A 12384-nucleotide genomic window follows, 5' to 3' on the forward strand; every position below is an offset into this window, starting at 1 on the left:
TGGAGATGGTGTTGGGGCCCACAGGGGTGGGCCCTGAGCTGGGGTGGGGCCCCCAGGGTAGGCCCATGGAGCTATGGTTCGGGCGCTCGGGGTTGGGGCCCCTGGAGCTGTGTTGGGGCCCCCAGGGGTTGGGCCCATGGAGTGTTGTTGGGGACCCAGGGGTTAGGCCCCTTGAGATCGGGTTAGGGCGTCTCAGGGGTTGGGCCCCTGGAGCTATGGTTCGGGCGCTCAGGGGTTGGGCCCCTGGAGCTGGGGTCGAGGGCCCCAGGGGTTGGGCCCCTGGAGCTGGGGTTGGGGCCCCAGGGGTTAGGCCCCTGGAGGTATTGTTCGGGCGCTCAGGGGTTGGGTCCCTGGAGCTGGTGTTGGGGCCCAAAGTTTAGGCCCCTGGAGGTATGATTCTGGCGCTCAGGGGTTGCACCCTTGGACCTGGTGTTGTGGAGCCCAGGGTTTAGGCCCTTGGAGCTATGGTTAAGGCGCTCTGGGGTTGGGCGCCTGGAGCTGGTGTTGGGGCCCCCAGGGGTTGGGCCACTGGAGCTGGTGTTGGGGCCCCCTAGGGGTGAGGCCCCTGGAGCTATGGTTCGGGCGCTCAGGGGTTGGGCCCCTGGAGCTATGGTTCGGGTGCTCTGGGGTTGGGCCCCTGGAGCTGGTGTTGGGGCCCCAGGGGGTGGGTCCCCCGGGGTGGGTCCCTGGAGCTGGGGTTTGGGCCCCCGGGGGTTAGGCCCCTGGAGCTATGGTTCGGGCGCTTAGGGGTTGTGCCCGTGGAGCTGGTGTTGGGTCCCCCAGCTGTTGGCCGCTGGAGCTGGGGTTTGGGCCCCCGGGGGTTAGGCCCCTGTAGCTATGGTTCGGGAGCTCAGGGGCTGGTCGCCTGGAGCTGGTGTTGGGGCCCCCAGGTGTTGAGCCCCTTTAGCTGGGGTTGGTGTCCCCCTAGGGTTAGGCCCCTGGAGCTATGGTTCGTGCGCTCAGGGGTTGGGCCCCTGGAGCTGGTGTTGGGGCCCCCAGGGGTTAGGCCCCTAAAGGTATTGTTGCCAGCACACAGGGTGCCCGAGGACAGCGACAGTGGGGGTGTTCGTTGCCCGGTTTGCTTCACGCCAAAGAACACACCATGGTGGAGAAGCAGACTAAGTTTATTTGAGATCTCAAAGCAAACCTGATGCACGGAGACAGGCACGTCTCAGATCATGCACACTGATACAAACAGTTTCTCTCTTTTTATACATACTTTAGCCAAGCCGTTTCTATTACCCCTCATGTCCCCCTCTTCCCCCCCCTCCCGCCTTTCCCTGTGACTGCTACAAAAGCAATTATCCCATGTTGATAGATCACTCCTGGCACCTACTAATCTATCTTCGTTAGTGACTCTTCTCTAAACTACTATCTCATCCTAGTTTGTTATTCTACTCCCCTAGCCAGGTGCCTACAGGCCTCATTAGTGCCTCTTGGTACCGGCACTGTAGCTGATAGTTAGCCCCCCTTACATTCCATTCTTTAAGCTAGCTTGTCAGGTCGCTGAGAGTTCAAACATGGAAGGACTTTGGTTCACTGAGGCCTTAACAGGGGGCTTCATTGAGACACAGTGGCTTTCCACCCTCCCGAGTGGGCCAATGACACCAACAATTCCCTCCTTTGAGAATACTCAACAAACCTTTGGCTGAGTTTTCTCATATTCTACAGACAAAATGTGATTGAGTTCTATGGAGCTGGGGCTTTCAACAAGAGGGTACGTAGGGATCTCTGTGGCCTGGGGTTTACAACGTTTGCGGAGCAACAGCTTGAAACATGCGATCAGGAGGAGGGTGATCAGGCATAGGGCCACACCTGTGAGGAGGAGACGCACAAGGCCGTTCCCCAGCCCTCCTAGATGAGGCAACCAATTCCAGAGGGAATCAAAAATTGTGGGTTCCCTTTCCTGGGCCTTTCAATGGATGAGAGCCTGTTCGGCTGACAAAATGTGTTTGTTAATGTCCTGTGCATTTTCTGGGACATAAGTACAACACTCGCTGCCAACCAGGGCACACACCCCGCCCTGGGAGGCTAAAACATAATCCAGGGCCTGTCTGTTTTGCAGGGCCAGCAATCGGAGCTGGTAAAGCTCTGAGTTAAGGCTTTTCTCTATGGCCAGGGTATCATTAGCAAACTTGGTGAGAAACATAGAAAGTTTACGATATATTTGAGACAGCCGTCCCACCCCATAAGAGGGGAGGAGGATCATACCGAGTCTGTCTCCCTCACCAATGGGCTCAGGGGTGGCATACAAGGACCTACGATGCCTGGGGCGGCCAGGGGGCAGTGTAGGAAGCACTCGAAGAGGAGGAGCAAGATATCCCACATAATAGCTTCCATACCACCGATGTGGGAGCCACTTATAGGCAGAGGTACCACAAACATAAAAGGAGTGGCCATTTCCCACTAGCCCATTATAACCACTTTGCCACCTTTCAGTTTGGGAGCTACTGAAAGATCCGAACCGGGCAGTAGAATTGGGTTTTCCATTGACATAGACTGGGATATAAGCATTACTGCCAGGGGATAGATAATACTGGCAGGTGCTGTTCCCAGCGGACCAGGTGTGATTGCTGGACTTGGACTGCTGATAGCACACCAACCCTGGGCTCACTGGCCGCAGCCTGATAGGGGGAGGGAGATGCGTTGAGTTGGCTTGCGGTTCCCAGGGGTCGTCCCTTAATGCATCCTGGGACTCAATTGTACAGTTCTGAGACAAGGGGGTACCCGAAATGTTTTTCCCCCTACTGAACCATCCCCAACAGAGATCTGACCAATTTTGGGGAACCACCCTCCAGGGCAATCCAGCTGCATGGTGTGGGATTTGGGAGCATATCCAGCAGTTGGAGAGGTTAAACTCTTGGGCAAAACAAACTTTCAGGGCCTCATACGTGTTTGTCCCCAGTTTGTTAGGGATTCCTCTCCACCCCGCATGTGCCTGGGGAGAACCAGGAGTTACCAAAAAGAGTGCTCCCATGGCAAGGAGTAATACTGTGGCTAGCTTTGACCTGAACTTCATACTGGGCTGGTAACCGTGAGGCCTAACAATTACAATTCCCCAAATACCCACAAAATAACAATTACCAATAGCAAACAGATTAAAAACAGAAGGGACCAGGCCACGAGTTTAGGCCGGCCCTGTGAAAATAAACAGAACCAATGCTCAGAGTGGTCGCTGGGAATATGCCCTGACTGTCCGAAGAGGGCACAGGGCATTTCCAGCGGACCTTACTGTCTTTTAAACAACAGCTTAAGTCCCAAATCGTCGCTGGCAGTGTTTTCCGCAGGCTGGACGGTCCACCGTTCAGGAGCAGGCACTGCTTTCAGACGAGAGTGATGGATCCAGTGCTTGTGTCCCTCAACCTTTGCAGCGGTGTGTGAGACCAGCAGGACAGTGTGGGGTCCCTTCCACTTCTCTTGGAGAGGCTCGTCCTTCCAGGTACGAACGAGGACGGAGTCACCTGGTTGTAGGGAGTGGACAGGAGCATCCAGCGGGAGGGGCTGCAAATCTTTGGTATACCTGTGGAGAGAACAAAGAACAGCAGACAGAGAGCACAGGTACTGAGACAAGAAGCCACAGCCTACCTCCCACTCCCCTAACAGAACCGGTGTACCATTCAGAGTCCATGCCCTTCCAAACATAATCTCGAAGGGACTGAGCCCTAACCTGCCCTTTGGGAGAGCGCGAACTCGAAGCAAAACAAGGGGTAAGGCATCAGGCCATCGGAGAGATGCCTCCTGGCAAACCTTTGAGAGATGTCGCTTGAGGGTCTGATTTGTGCGTTCCACTACTCCACTGGCCTGAGGTCGCCAGGGGGTGTGGAGCTTCCAGGGGATCTGTAGGGCATCCGATATCTTCTGGACAACTTGTGACGTGAAGTGCGTTCCGTTGTCAGATTCCATCCATTGAGGAAGCCCAAATCGTGGAATGATCTCCTTGACAAACTTAAGGGCTACCGTTCTGGCAGTGTTGTTACGACATGGGAAAGCTTCGGGCCATCCACTGAATCGGTCCGTTAAGACGAGAAGGTATCTGAACCCCTGGGCCCGAGGGAACTCAGTAAAGTCTATTTGCCAAACCAATCCTGGGCCTGGGGTAGGTTTTAGTGTGGCTGGCAGCACTGGTACTCCCGGTCAGGGGTTATTCTTTTGGCAGACTAGGCATTCAGCTTGTACCTGGGATACTAGGGGTCTAAGCCCAGAGGTTAGAAAATATTTATTTACAAGCTGGGTTAAAGCCTCTTTGCCAGCATGAGTAGTCTGGTGCAGTTTCTGTAGCACTGGCAGTATTAGATTCTTTGGTAGGAGGATTTTTCCTTCCGTGGAGTGGAGCCATCCCTCCTTCTCCTTCAGCCCGAGTGTGTCCGCCAGGTTCCTTTCCTCACGAGAGTACTGAGGGGCTGGAAGCTCTCCTACCGATGGGATGAGGGCATGCATATGGGCATCTTTAACTTCCAGTGGTTCCAGGGTAGCGGCTCGCTTGGCTTCCCTGTCCGCCCTAGCATTGCCCTTAGCCACATCTTGATCTTCCTTTTGGTGAGCCCTGCAGTGTACCACTGTTACCACTGAGGGGAGCTGTACCGCTTCTAAAAGCCGGAGGATCTGGGATCCATGCTTGACCGGAGAGCCTTGGGCTGTCAGGATTCCTCTTTGCTTCCACAGACCGGCATGAGCGTGCAGAACTCCAAAGGCATATCTGGAATCAGTGAAAATGTTAACTCTTTTCCCTTTTGACAGTTCAAGTGCACGGGTTAGGGCTACCAGTTCAGCCAGCTGGGCTGATGTTCCAGCAGGCAAACCCTCCGCTTCCACAGTTTCGTGGAGAGTTACAACAGCATAGCCCGCCCTCCTTTGTCCGTCTACAACAGTGCTACTGCCATCAGTATACCACTCATAATCTGCATTCGGGAGTGGCTGATCTTTTAAATCTGGACGGCTGGAGTATTGGGTATTTATTACATCCAAGCAGTCATGTTCCTGTTTTTCTGTTTCTGGCAACAGGGTGGCTGGGTTAAGGGAGGGGCAAATCTGCAGGGCAACTTCAGGATTTTCTACAAGCTTAGCCTGGTACCAAGCCATTCGAGCCTGTGTAAGCCAGAGACCACCCCTAGTGTCCAGCAGGGCTTGGACCATATGGGGAGTATATACTTGCACCTTTCCCCCCAAAGTCAGCTTCTCTGCTTCCCCAAGCACTAGGGCAGTGGCTGCAACCGCTCGCAGACATGCTGGCCACCCTTTGGCAACTTGATCCAGCTGTTTAGAGAAATATGCCACAGGACGCTTCCAAGTGCCTAATATCTGAGTAAGCACTCCCAGAGCCACCCCTTTCCTCTCATGCACGTACAGCTGAAATGGCTTAGAGAGGTCTGGCAGACCCAGGGCTGGGGCTTCCATCAGTTTTCTTTTCAAACCCTTAAATGCCTTGTCAGCTTCCGCTGACCAGTGAAAGGGGTCGTGATCTGCTCCCTTGACACATTCGTACAAGGGTTTAGCCCACAGTCCGAACTCTGGAATCCATATTCTGCAGAAGCCTGCCATGCCCAGAAACGCTCTGAGCCGTTTGCGATTGCTTGGGACAGGAATTTGACAGATAACTTCCTTTTTCTCGTTCGAAAGCTGACGTTCCCCCTGCCTTAGGTGAAATCCTAAGTACTGCACTTCTGTGAGGGCAATTTGAGCCTTGCTCCGAGCTACTTTATATCCCTGGAGTCCGACAAAGTTTAGGAGGCTCACAGTAGCCTTAAGGCAGGGAGTTAGACCCACAGCAGCAATTAACAGGTCATCTACATACTGCAGGAGGAGAACTTTATCCTCATTGTCCCATTCCTCTAAGTCTCGGGCCAGTGCCTGGCCAAAAAGGGTAGGAGAGTTTTTGAATCCCTGAGCCAGCACTGTCCAGCAAAGCTGCTTTTTAACCCTGTTGTTGTCTTCCCACTCGAAGGAGAAAATCTCCTGAGACTGAATGTCAACTGGAATCGTGAAGAAAGCATCTTTTAAATCCAGGACTGAAAAGTGGGTGTACTGCCCCCCTACAGAGGCCAACAGTGTATACGGGTTTGGAACCAGGGGGTGCAGAGTCTTGACTCGCTCATTCACAGCCCTCAGGTCCTGGACCAGCCGATATGTGCCATTGGGTTTTCGCACAGGCAAGATGGGGGTGTTCCAAGCTGACTGGCATTCCTGCAGTACCCCATACTTTAGGAACTGGTCTATAGTTTCCTGTAGTCCCTCTCTGGCTTCTCTTTTGATCGGATACTGCTTAATCTGCACTGGACCTTTTCCCGGCAGGAGCTGAACCTTAATGGGGGTGTGATGGGCTGCTTTTCCTGGGACCCCCGATGCCCACACTAGAGGGAAAACCTGGTCTTCCCACTGGCTCCACTCTGGGGCTTGCATGGCTGAAGGCTCAACTGCAAGGGTCATTATCCAGGCATTCTCTGGGGGCAAGGTGAGGGTTATTTCATCCTGGGTAAAATGCAGGGTGGCACCTAAGCGACAAAGCAGGTCCCGTCCCAGCAGAGGCGTTGGACAATCGGGGAGATAAACTAGTTTGTGAGATAGAGTTCTGTCTCCCAAAGCACACTCTGCTGGAGCATATACCGGACACTTGGTTCCTTTCCCTGTGGCGCCCACCACAGTGAGGAAGTCTGCCACAGGCAGCTGAAGGGGTTGATTTACAGCGGTTCGTGCTGCTCCAGAGTCTATTAAAAAGTCTATTTCCAAATTTCCCACCCGCATCTTTACTCGGGGTTCCGGGGGCAGGATAGTCCGTCTCCCCTGACACCCCTAGTCTTGATCCTCTGCTGCCATCATAGGGGTAACTTCCCTCTCGGGGCACTCATTTTTCCAGTGTCCCTCCTTTCGGCATCTGGCACACTGGTTGCGACCCAGACATCTTTCCTGTGAGCCAGGGCGCCCACGTCCACGGCCTCTTATTCCCCGGCCCCTTCTACCTTCCTGAAATCTTCCCTTGCCACCAGCCTGTACTGCTGCAACCATCATTTTTGCTTTCTTTCTTTCCTTTTCTCCTTCCCTGTTGCTGTAAACCCTGTTTGCAGCTTCCAAAATCTGTGCCATAGTCATGCCCATTAAATCCTCCTTTTTCTGCAACTTTCTCTTAATATCAGGGGCGGCCCGACTGGTGAAGATACCCTTTATGATTGCCTCAGTTTCCCGATTATCAGGGTCTGCATTAGTATTCTGCCGAATTGCATCCCGGATGCGCTGCAGAAAAGCAACCGGACTTTCCTTGGGCTCCTGTATGAGCTCGTAAGGCTTAGCCCAATTGTTATGTCTGACAGCTGAGTGTCGGAGTCCATGCAAAAGCAACTCCTTGTACACGGTGATGCGGGTCATATCTCTGGGATCGTTTGGGTCCCACCCAGGGTCTGCTCGGGGGAGCATGTCAGTGGGGATGGGGACATTGTAAGGATCCCGGTCATGCCTCCGCTGTGCCTCTTCCTGTGCTTTAGCCAGGACCTGATTTCGCTCTACCTCTGACAGCAGGGTTCTCAGGAGGACGTTACAGTCATCCCAGTCTGTCTTGTGGCTAGCCAGGCATCCCTCAAACACTGCGATAAACTTACTGGGGTTCGTGGAGAATTCCCCTGCCTGTGCCTTAAAGGCTGCTAAATCCACTGGGTTAAAAGGTACATGTGTGTAAACTTGTATAGTAGTGGCCGGGCGACGGTCAGCTTCTGGACGGGCTATACGAGTTTCAGTAATTAGCGGATAGAATCCCACTGAGGGGGCGATCTCTGACACCCTAGGCACCTCGTTCTTATATGGTGGGGGTGCTGGAGCCAAAGGGGACACCGACTCTGCCATTACAACTGGGGAGGGGTTCGGGGGACTAGCAGCAGCTACTACCGGACCTGCTGGAGTCAGATTACACTTTTGCACCAGGTCTGACCTATTTCTTAGCAACATAAACAGTTGTGCATACATATGCTCATCCCATTTACCCGTTCGTTGACAAAACAGAATTAATTGGAGGATCGTGTTATAATTTAATGATCCCTCCGGTGGCCACCTTTCCTGGTCCTCTAGTTGGTACTGAGGCCAGTCTACTGTACAGAATCTTTTCAGCTTGTTCTTAACCATCGGATCTGACCCAAACACTTTTCAATTCATCAGAATGCATTCTAAGGGCGTACACCGTGCCCTACCGGTACTCTGTCCCTGCCCCATACTCTAGGGAGACACTGGGCGTCCCCAGGTCAAAACAGGCAAAAGAAGGTTTACAGTACTGGACTGTTCCTACCTTATCCACGGGACCGGTTCCCCACCGTCGCCCGCAACAGCTTCTCCACTACTCAAGCGCGTTGCACCGTTGTGCCCTCCGGGGTCGACCACACCGCGTCTCCGCCGAGGCCCCCGATGAAGTCACCGGTGCGCGCTGGGCGTCGGTCGTTGCCGCAATCCGTCGACCTCCAGGAGGGGTCCGGGCAAGGCCAGTTTTAGCCTCGAGCCCACCCAGGGACGCCAAAACTCTTGCCAGCACACAGGGTGCCCGAGGACAGCAACAGTGGGGGTGTTCGTTGCCCGGTGTGCTTCATGCCAAAGAACACACCAAGGTGGAGAAGCAGACTAAGTTTATTTGAGATCTCAAAGCAAACCTGATGCACGGAGACAGGCACGTCTCAGATCATGCACACTGATACAAACAGTTTCTCTCTTTTTATACATACTTTAGCCAAGCCGTTTCTATTACCCCCCATGCCCCCCTCTTCCCCCCCCTCCCGCCTTTCCCTGTGACTGCTACAAAAGCAATTATCCCATGTAGATAGATCACTCCTGGCACCTACTAATCTATCTTCGTTAGTGACTCTTCTCTAAACTACTATCTCATCCTAGTTTGTTATTCTACTCCCCTAGCCAGGTGCCTACAGGCCTCATTAGTGCCTCTTGGTACCGGCACTGTAGCTGATAGTTAGCCCCCCTTACATTCCATTCTTTAAGCTAGCTTGTCAGGTCGTTGAGAGTTCAAACATGGAAGGACTTTGGTTCACTGAGGCCTTAACAGGGGGCTTCATTGAGACACAGTGGCTTTCCACCCTCCCGAGTGGGCCAATGACACCAACAGTAGTTTTCGGGCGCTCAAGGGTTGGGCCCTTGGAGCTGGTGTTGGTGCCTCCAGGAGTTAGGCCCCTGGAGCTATGGTTCGGGCACTCAGGGGTTGGGCCCCTGGAACTGGTTTTGGGGCCCCCAGGGGTTCGGCCCCTGGAGCTGGTGTTGGGGCCCCAGTGGTTAGGCCCCTGGAGCTATGGTTCGGGAGCTCAGGAGTTGGGCGGCTGGAGCTGGTGTTGGGGCCCTCAGGGATTGGGCCCCTGGAGCTATGGTTCGGGCGCACTGGGGTTGGGCACCTGGAGCTGGTGTTGGGGCCCCCAGGGGTTGGGCTCCAGGAGCTGGTGCTGGGGGACCCAGGGGTTGAGCCCCTGGAGATGGGGTTGGGGCCCCCGGGGGATAGGCCTCTGGAGGTATTGTTCGGGTGCTCAGGGGTTGGGCCCTTGGAGCTGGTGTTGGGGCCCCAAGGGTTAGGCCCCTGGAGCTATGGTTAGGGCGCTCAGGGGTTGGGCCCCTGGAGCTGGTGTTGCGGCCCCCAGGGGTTGGGCCACTGGAGCTGGCGTTGGGGCCCCCAGGGGTGAGGCCCCTGGAGCTATGGTTCGGGCGCTCAGGGGTTGGGCCCCTGAAGCTGGTGTTGGGGACCCCAGGGGTTGGGCCCCTGGAGCTGGGGTTTGGGACCCCGAGGGTTAGGCCCCTGGAGCTATGCTTCGGGCGCTTAGGGGTTGTGCCCATGGAGCTGGTGTTGGGTCCCCCAGCTGTTGGGCCCCTGGAGCTGGGGTTGGGGCCCCCGGGGATTAGGCCCCTGGAGCTATGGTTCGGGCGCTCAGGGGTTGGTCGCCTGGAGCTGGTGTTGGGGCCCTCAGGTGTTGGGCCCCTGTAGCTGGGGTTGGGGCCCCCAAGGGTTAGGCACCTGGAGCTATGGTTTGGGCTCTCAGGGGTTGGGCCCTTGGAGCTGGGGTGGGGGCCCCCAGGGGTGAGGCCCCTGGAGCTATGGTTCGGGCGCTCAGGGGTTGGGCCCCTGGAGCTGGTGTTGGGGACCCCAGGGGTTGGGCCGCTGGAGCTGGGGTTGGGGTCCCCGGGCGTTAGACCCCTGGAGCTATGGTTCCGGCACTCAGGGGCTTGGCCCCTGGAGCTGGTGTTGGGGACCCCAGGGGTTGGGCCCATGGAGCTGGTGTTGGGGCCCCCAGGGGTTAGGCCCCTGGAGCTATGGTGCGGGGGCTCAGGGGTTGCGCCCCTGGAGCTATGGTTCGAACGCGCAGGGGTTGGGCCCCTAGAGCTGGTGTTGGGGCCCCCAGGGGTTCAGCCCCTGGAGCTGGTGTTGGGGCTTCCAGGGGTTAGGCCCCTGGAGCTATGGTTCGGGCGCTAAGGGGTTGGGCCCCTGGAGCTGGTGTTTGGGCCCCCAGGGGTTGGGCCCCTGGAGCTGGAATTGGGGCCCCCAGGGGTTAGGCCCCTAGAGCTATGGTTTGGGCGCTCAGGGTTTGGGCCCTTGGAGCTGGGGTGGGGGCCCCCAAGGGTTGGGCTCCTGGAGCTGGGGTTGGGGCCCCCAGGGGTTAGGCCCCTGGAGCTATGGTTCGGGCGCTCAGGAGTTGGACCCCTGGAGCTGGTGTTGGGGCCCCAGGGGTTAGGGCCCTGGAGCTATGGTTCGGGTGCTAAGGGGTTGGGCCCCTGGAGCCATGGTTGGGCGCTCAGGGGTTGGGCCCTTGGAGCTGGGGTGGGGGCCCCCAGGGGTTAGGCCCCTGGAGCTATGGTTCGGGCTCTCAGGGGTTGTACCCCTGGAATTAATGTTGGGGCGCCCAGTTGTTAGGACTCTTCAGGTATTGTTCGGGCGCTCAGGGGTTGGGTCCCTGGAGCTGGTGTTGGGGACCTCAGGGGTTGGGCCCCTGGAGCTAGTGTTGGGGCCCCAGGGGTTAGGCCCCTGGAGCTATGGTTCGGGCGCTCTCGGGTTGGACCCCTGGAGCTGGTGTTGGGGCCCCCAGGGTTTGGGCTCCTGAAGCTGGTGTTGGGGGCCCCAGTGGCTGGGCCCCTGGAGCTGGGGTTGGGGTCCCTGGGCTTTAGACCCCTGGAGCTTTGGTTCCGGCGATCAGAGGTTTGGCCCCTGGAGCTGGTGTTGGGGCCCCTAGGGGTTAGGCCCCTGGAGCTATGGTTCGGGCACTCCGAGGTTGGTCCCCTGGAGCTGGTGTTAGGGCACCGAGGGGTTGGGCCCCTGGAGCTGGTGCTGGGGCCCCAGGGGTTAGGCCCCTGGAGCTATGGTTCGGGCGCTGAGGGGTTGGGCCCCTGGAGCTGGTGTTGGGGCCCCCAGGGGTTGGGCCCCTGGAGCTGGTGTTGGGGCCCCAGGGGTTAGGCCCCTGGAGCTACGATTCAGGCGATCAGGGGTTGGGCCCCTCGAGCTCGTGTTGGGGCCCCCAGGGGTTGAGCCCCTGGAGATATGGTTCGGGCGCTCTGGAGTTGGGCCCCTGGAGCTGGGGTTGGGGCGCCCGGGGGTTAGGCCCCTGGAGACATGGTTCGGGCGCTCAGGGATTAAGCCCCTGGAGCTGGTGTTGGGGCCCCCAGGGGTTGGGGCCCGGAGCTATGGTTCGGGCGCTCTAGGTTTGGACCCCTGGAGCTGGTGATGGGGCCCCAGGGGTTAGGCCCCTGGAGCTATGGTTCGGGTGCTAAGGGGTTGGGCCCCTGGAGCCATGGTTGGGCGCTCAGGGGTTGGGCCCTTGGAGCTGGGGTGGGGGCCCCCAGGGGTTAGGCCCCTGGAGCTATGGTTCGGGCTCTCAGGGGTTGTACCCCTGGAACTAATGTTGGGGCGCCCAGTTGTTAGGACTCTGCAGGTATTGTTCGGGCGCTCAGGAGTTGGGTCCCTGGAGCTGGTGTTGGGGACCTCAGGGGTTGGGCCCCTGGAGCTAGTGTTGGGGCCCCAGGGGTTAGGCCCCTGGAGCTATGGTTCGGGCGCTCTGGGGTTGGACCCCTGGAGCTGGTGTTGGGGCCCCCAGGGTTTGGGCTCCTGAAGCTGGTGTTGGGGGCCCTAGTGGCTGGGCCCCTGGAGCTGGGGTTGGGGTCCCTGGGCTTTAGACCCCTGGAGCTATGGTTCCGGCGATCAGAGGTTTGGCCCCTGGAGATGGTGTTGGGGTCCCTAGGGGTTAGGCCCCTGGAGCTATGGTTCGGGCACTCCGAGGTTGGTCCCCTGGAGCTGGGGTCAGGGCCCCAGGGGTTGGGGCCCGTGGAGGTGCTGTTCCTGGCCCCAGGGGGTTAGGCCCCTGGAGCTATGGTTCGGGTGCTCAGCGGGTTGAGCCCCTGGAGCTGGTAGTTGCGGCCCCGAGGGGTTGGGCCCCT

General features: G+C 57.4%; 1 protein-coding gene across 1 annotated transcript; it reads right to left on the minus strand.

The window, feature by feature from the left end:
• Positions 1-1302: 1302 nt before the first annotated feature.
• On the minus strand, positions 1303-9079 carry LOC115644245 (endogenous retrovirus group V member 2 Env polyprotein-like). Its single transcript, XM_030548363.1, has 2 exons — positions 8264-9079; positions 1303-3520 (listed from the first exon to the last, which is right to left on the minus strand). The coding sequence occupies exon 2, from the start codon at positions 3017-3019 to the stop codon at positions 1916-1918; it is 1104 nt and encodes a 367-aa protein (XP_030404223.1). The 5' UTR covers positions 3020-3520; positions 8264-9079; the 3' UTR covers positions 1303-1915.
• Positions 9080-12384: the final 3305 nt, after the last annotated feature.

Source organism: Gopherus evgoodei, unplaced genomic scaffold (genome assembly GCF_007399415.2).
Source record: "Gopherus evgoodei ecotype Sinaloan lineage unplaced genomic scaffold, rGopEvg1_v1.p scaffold_99_arrow_ctg1, whole genome shotgun sequence".
Taxonomy (NCBI): Eukaryota; Metazoa; Chordata; order Testudines; family Testudinidae; genus Gopherus; species Gopherus evgoodei.

What these genes read in the sequence shown, in the direction of transcription:
- LOC115644245 (XM_030548363.1), bottom strand. Translation starts at nt 3,019, where the DNA reads ATGAAGTTCAGGTCAAAGCTAGCCACAGTATTACTCCTTGCCATGGGA.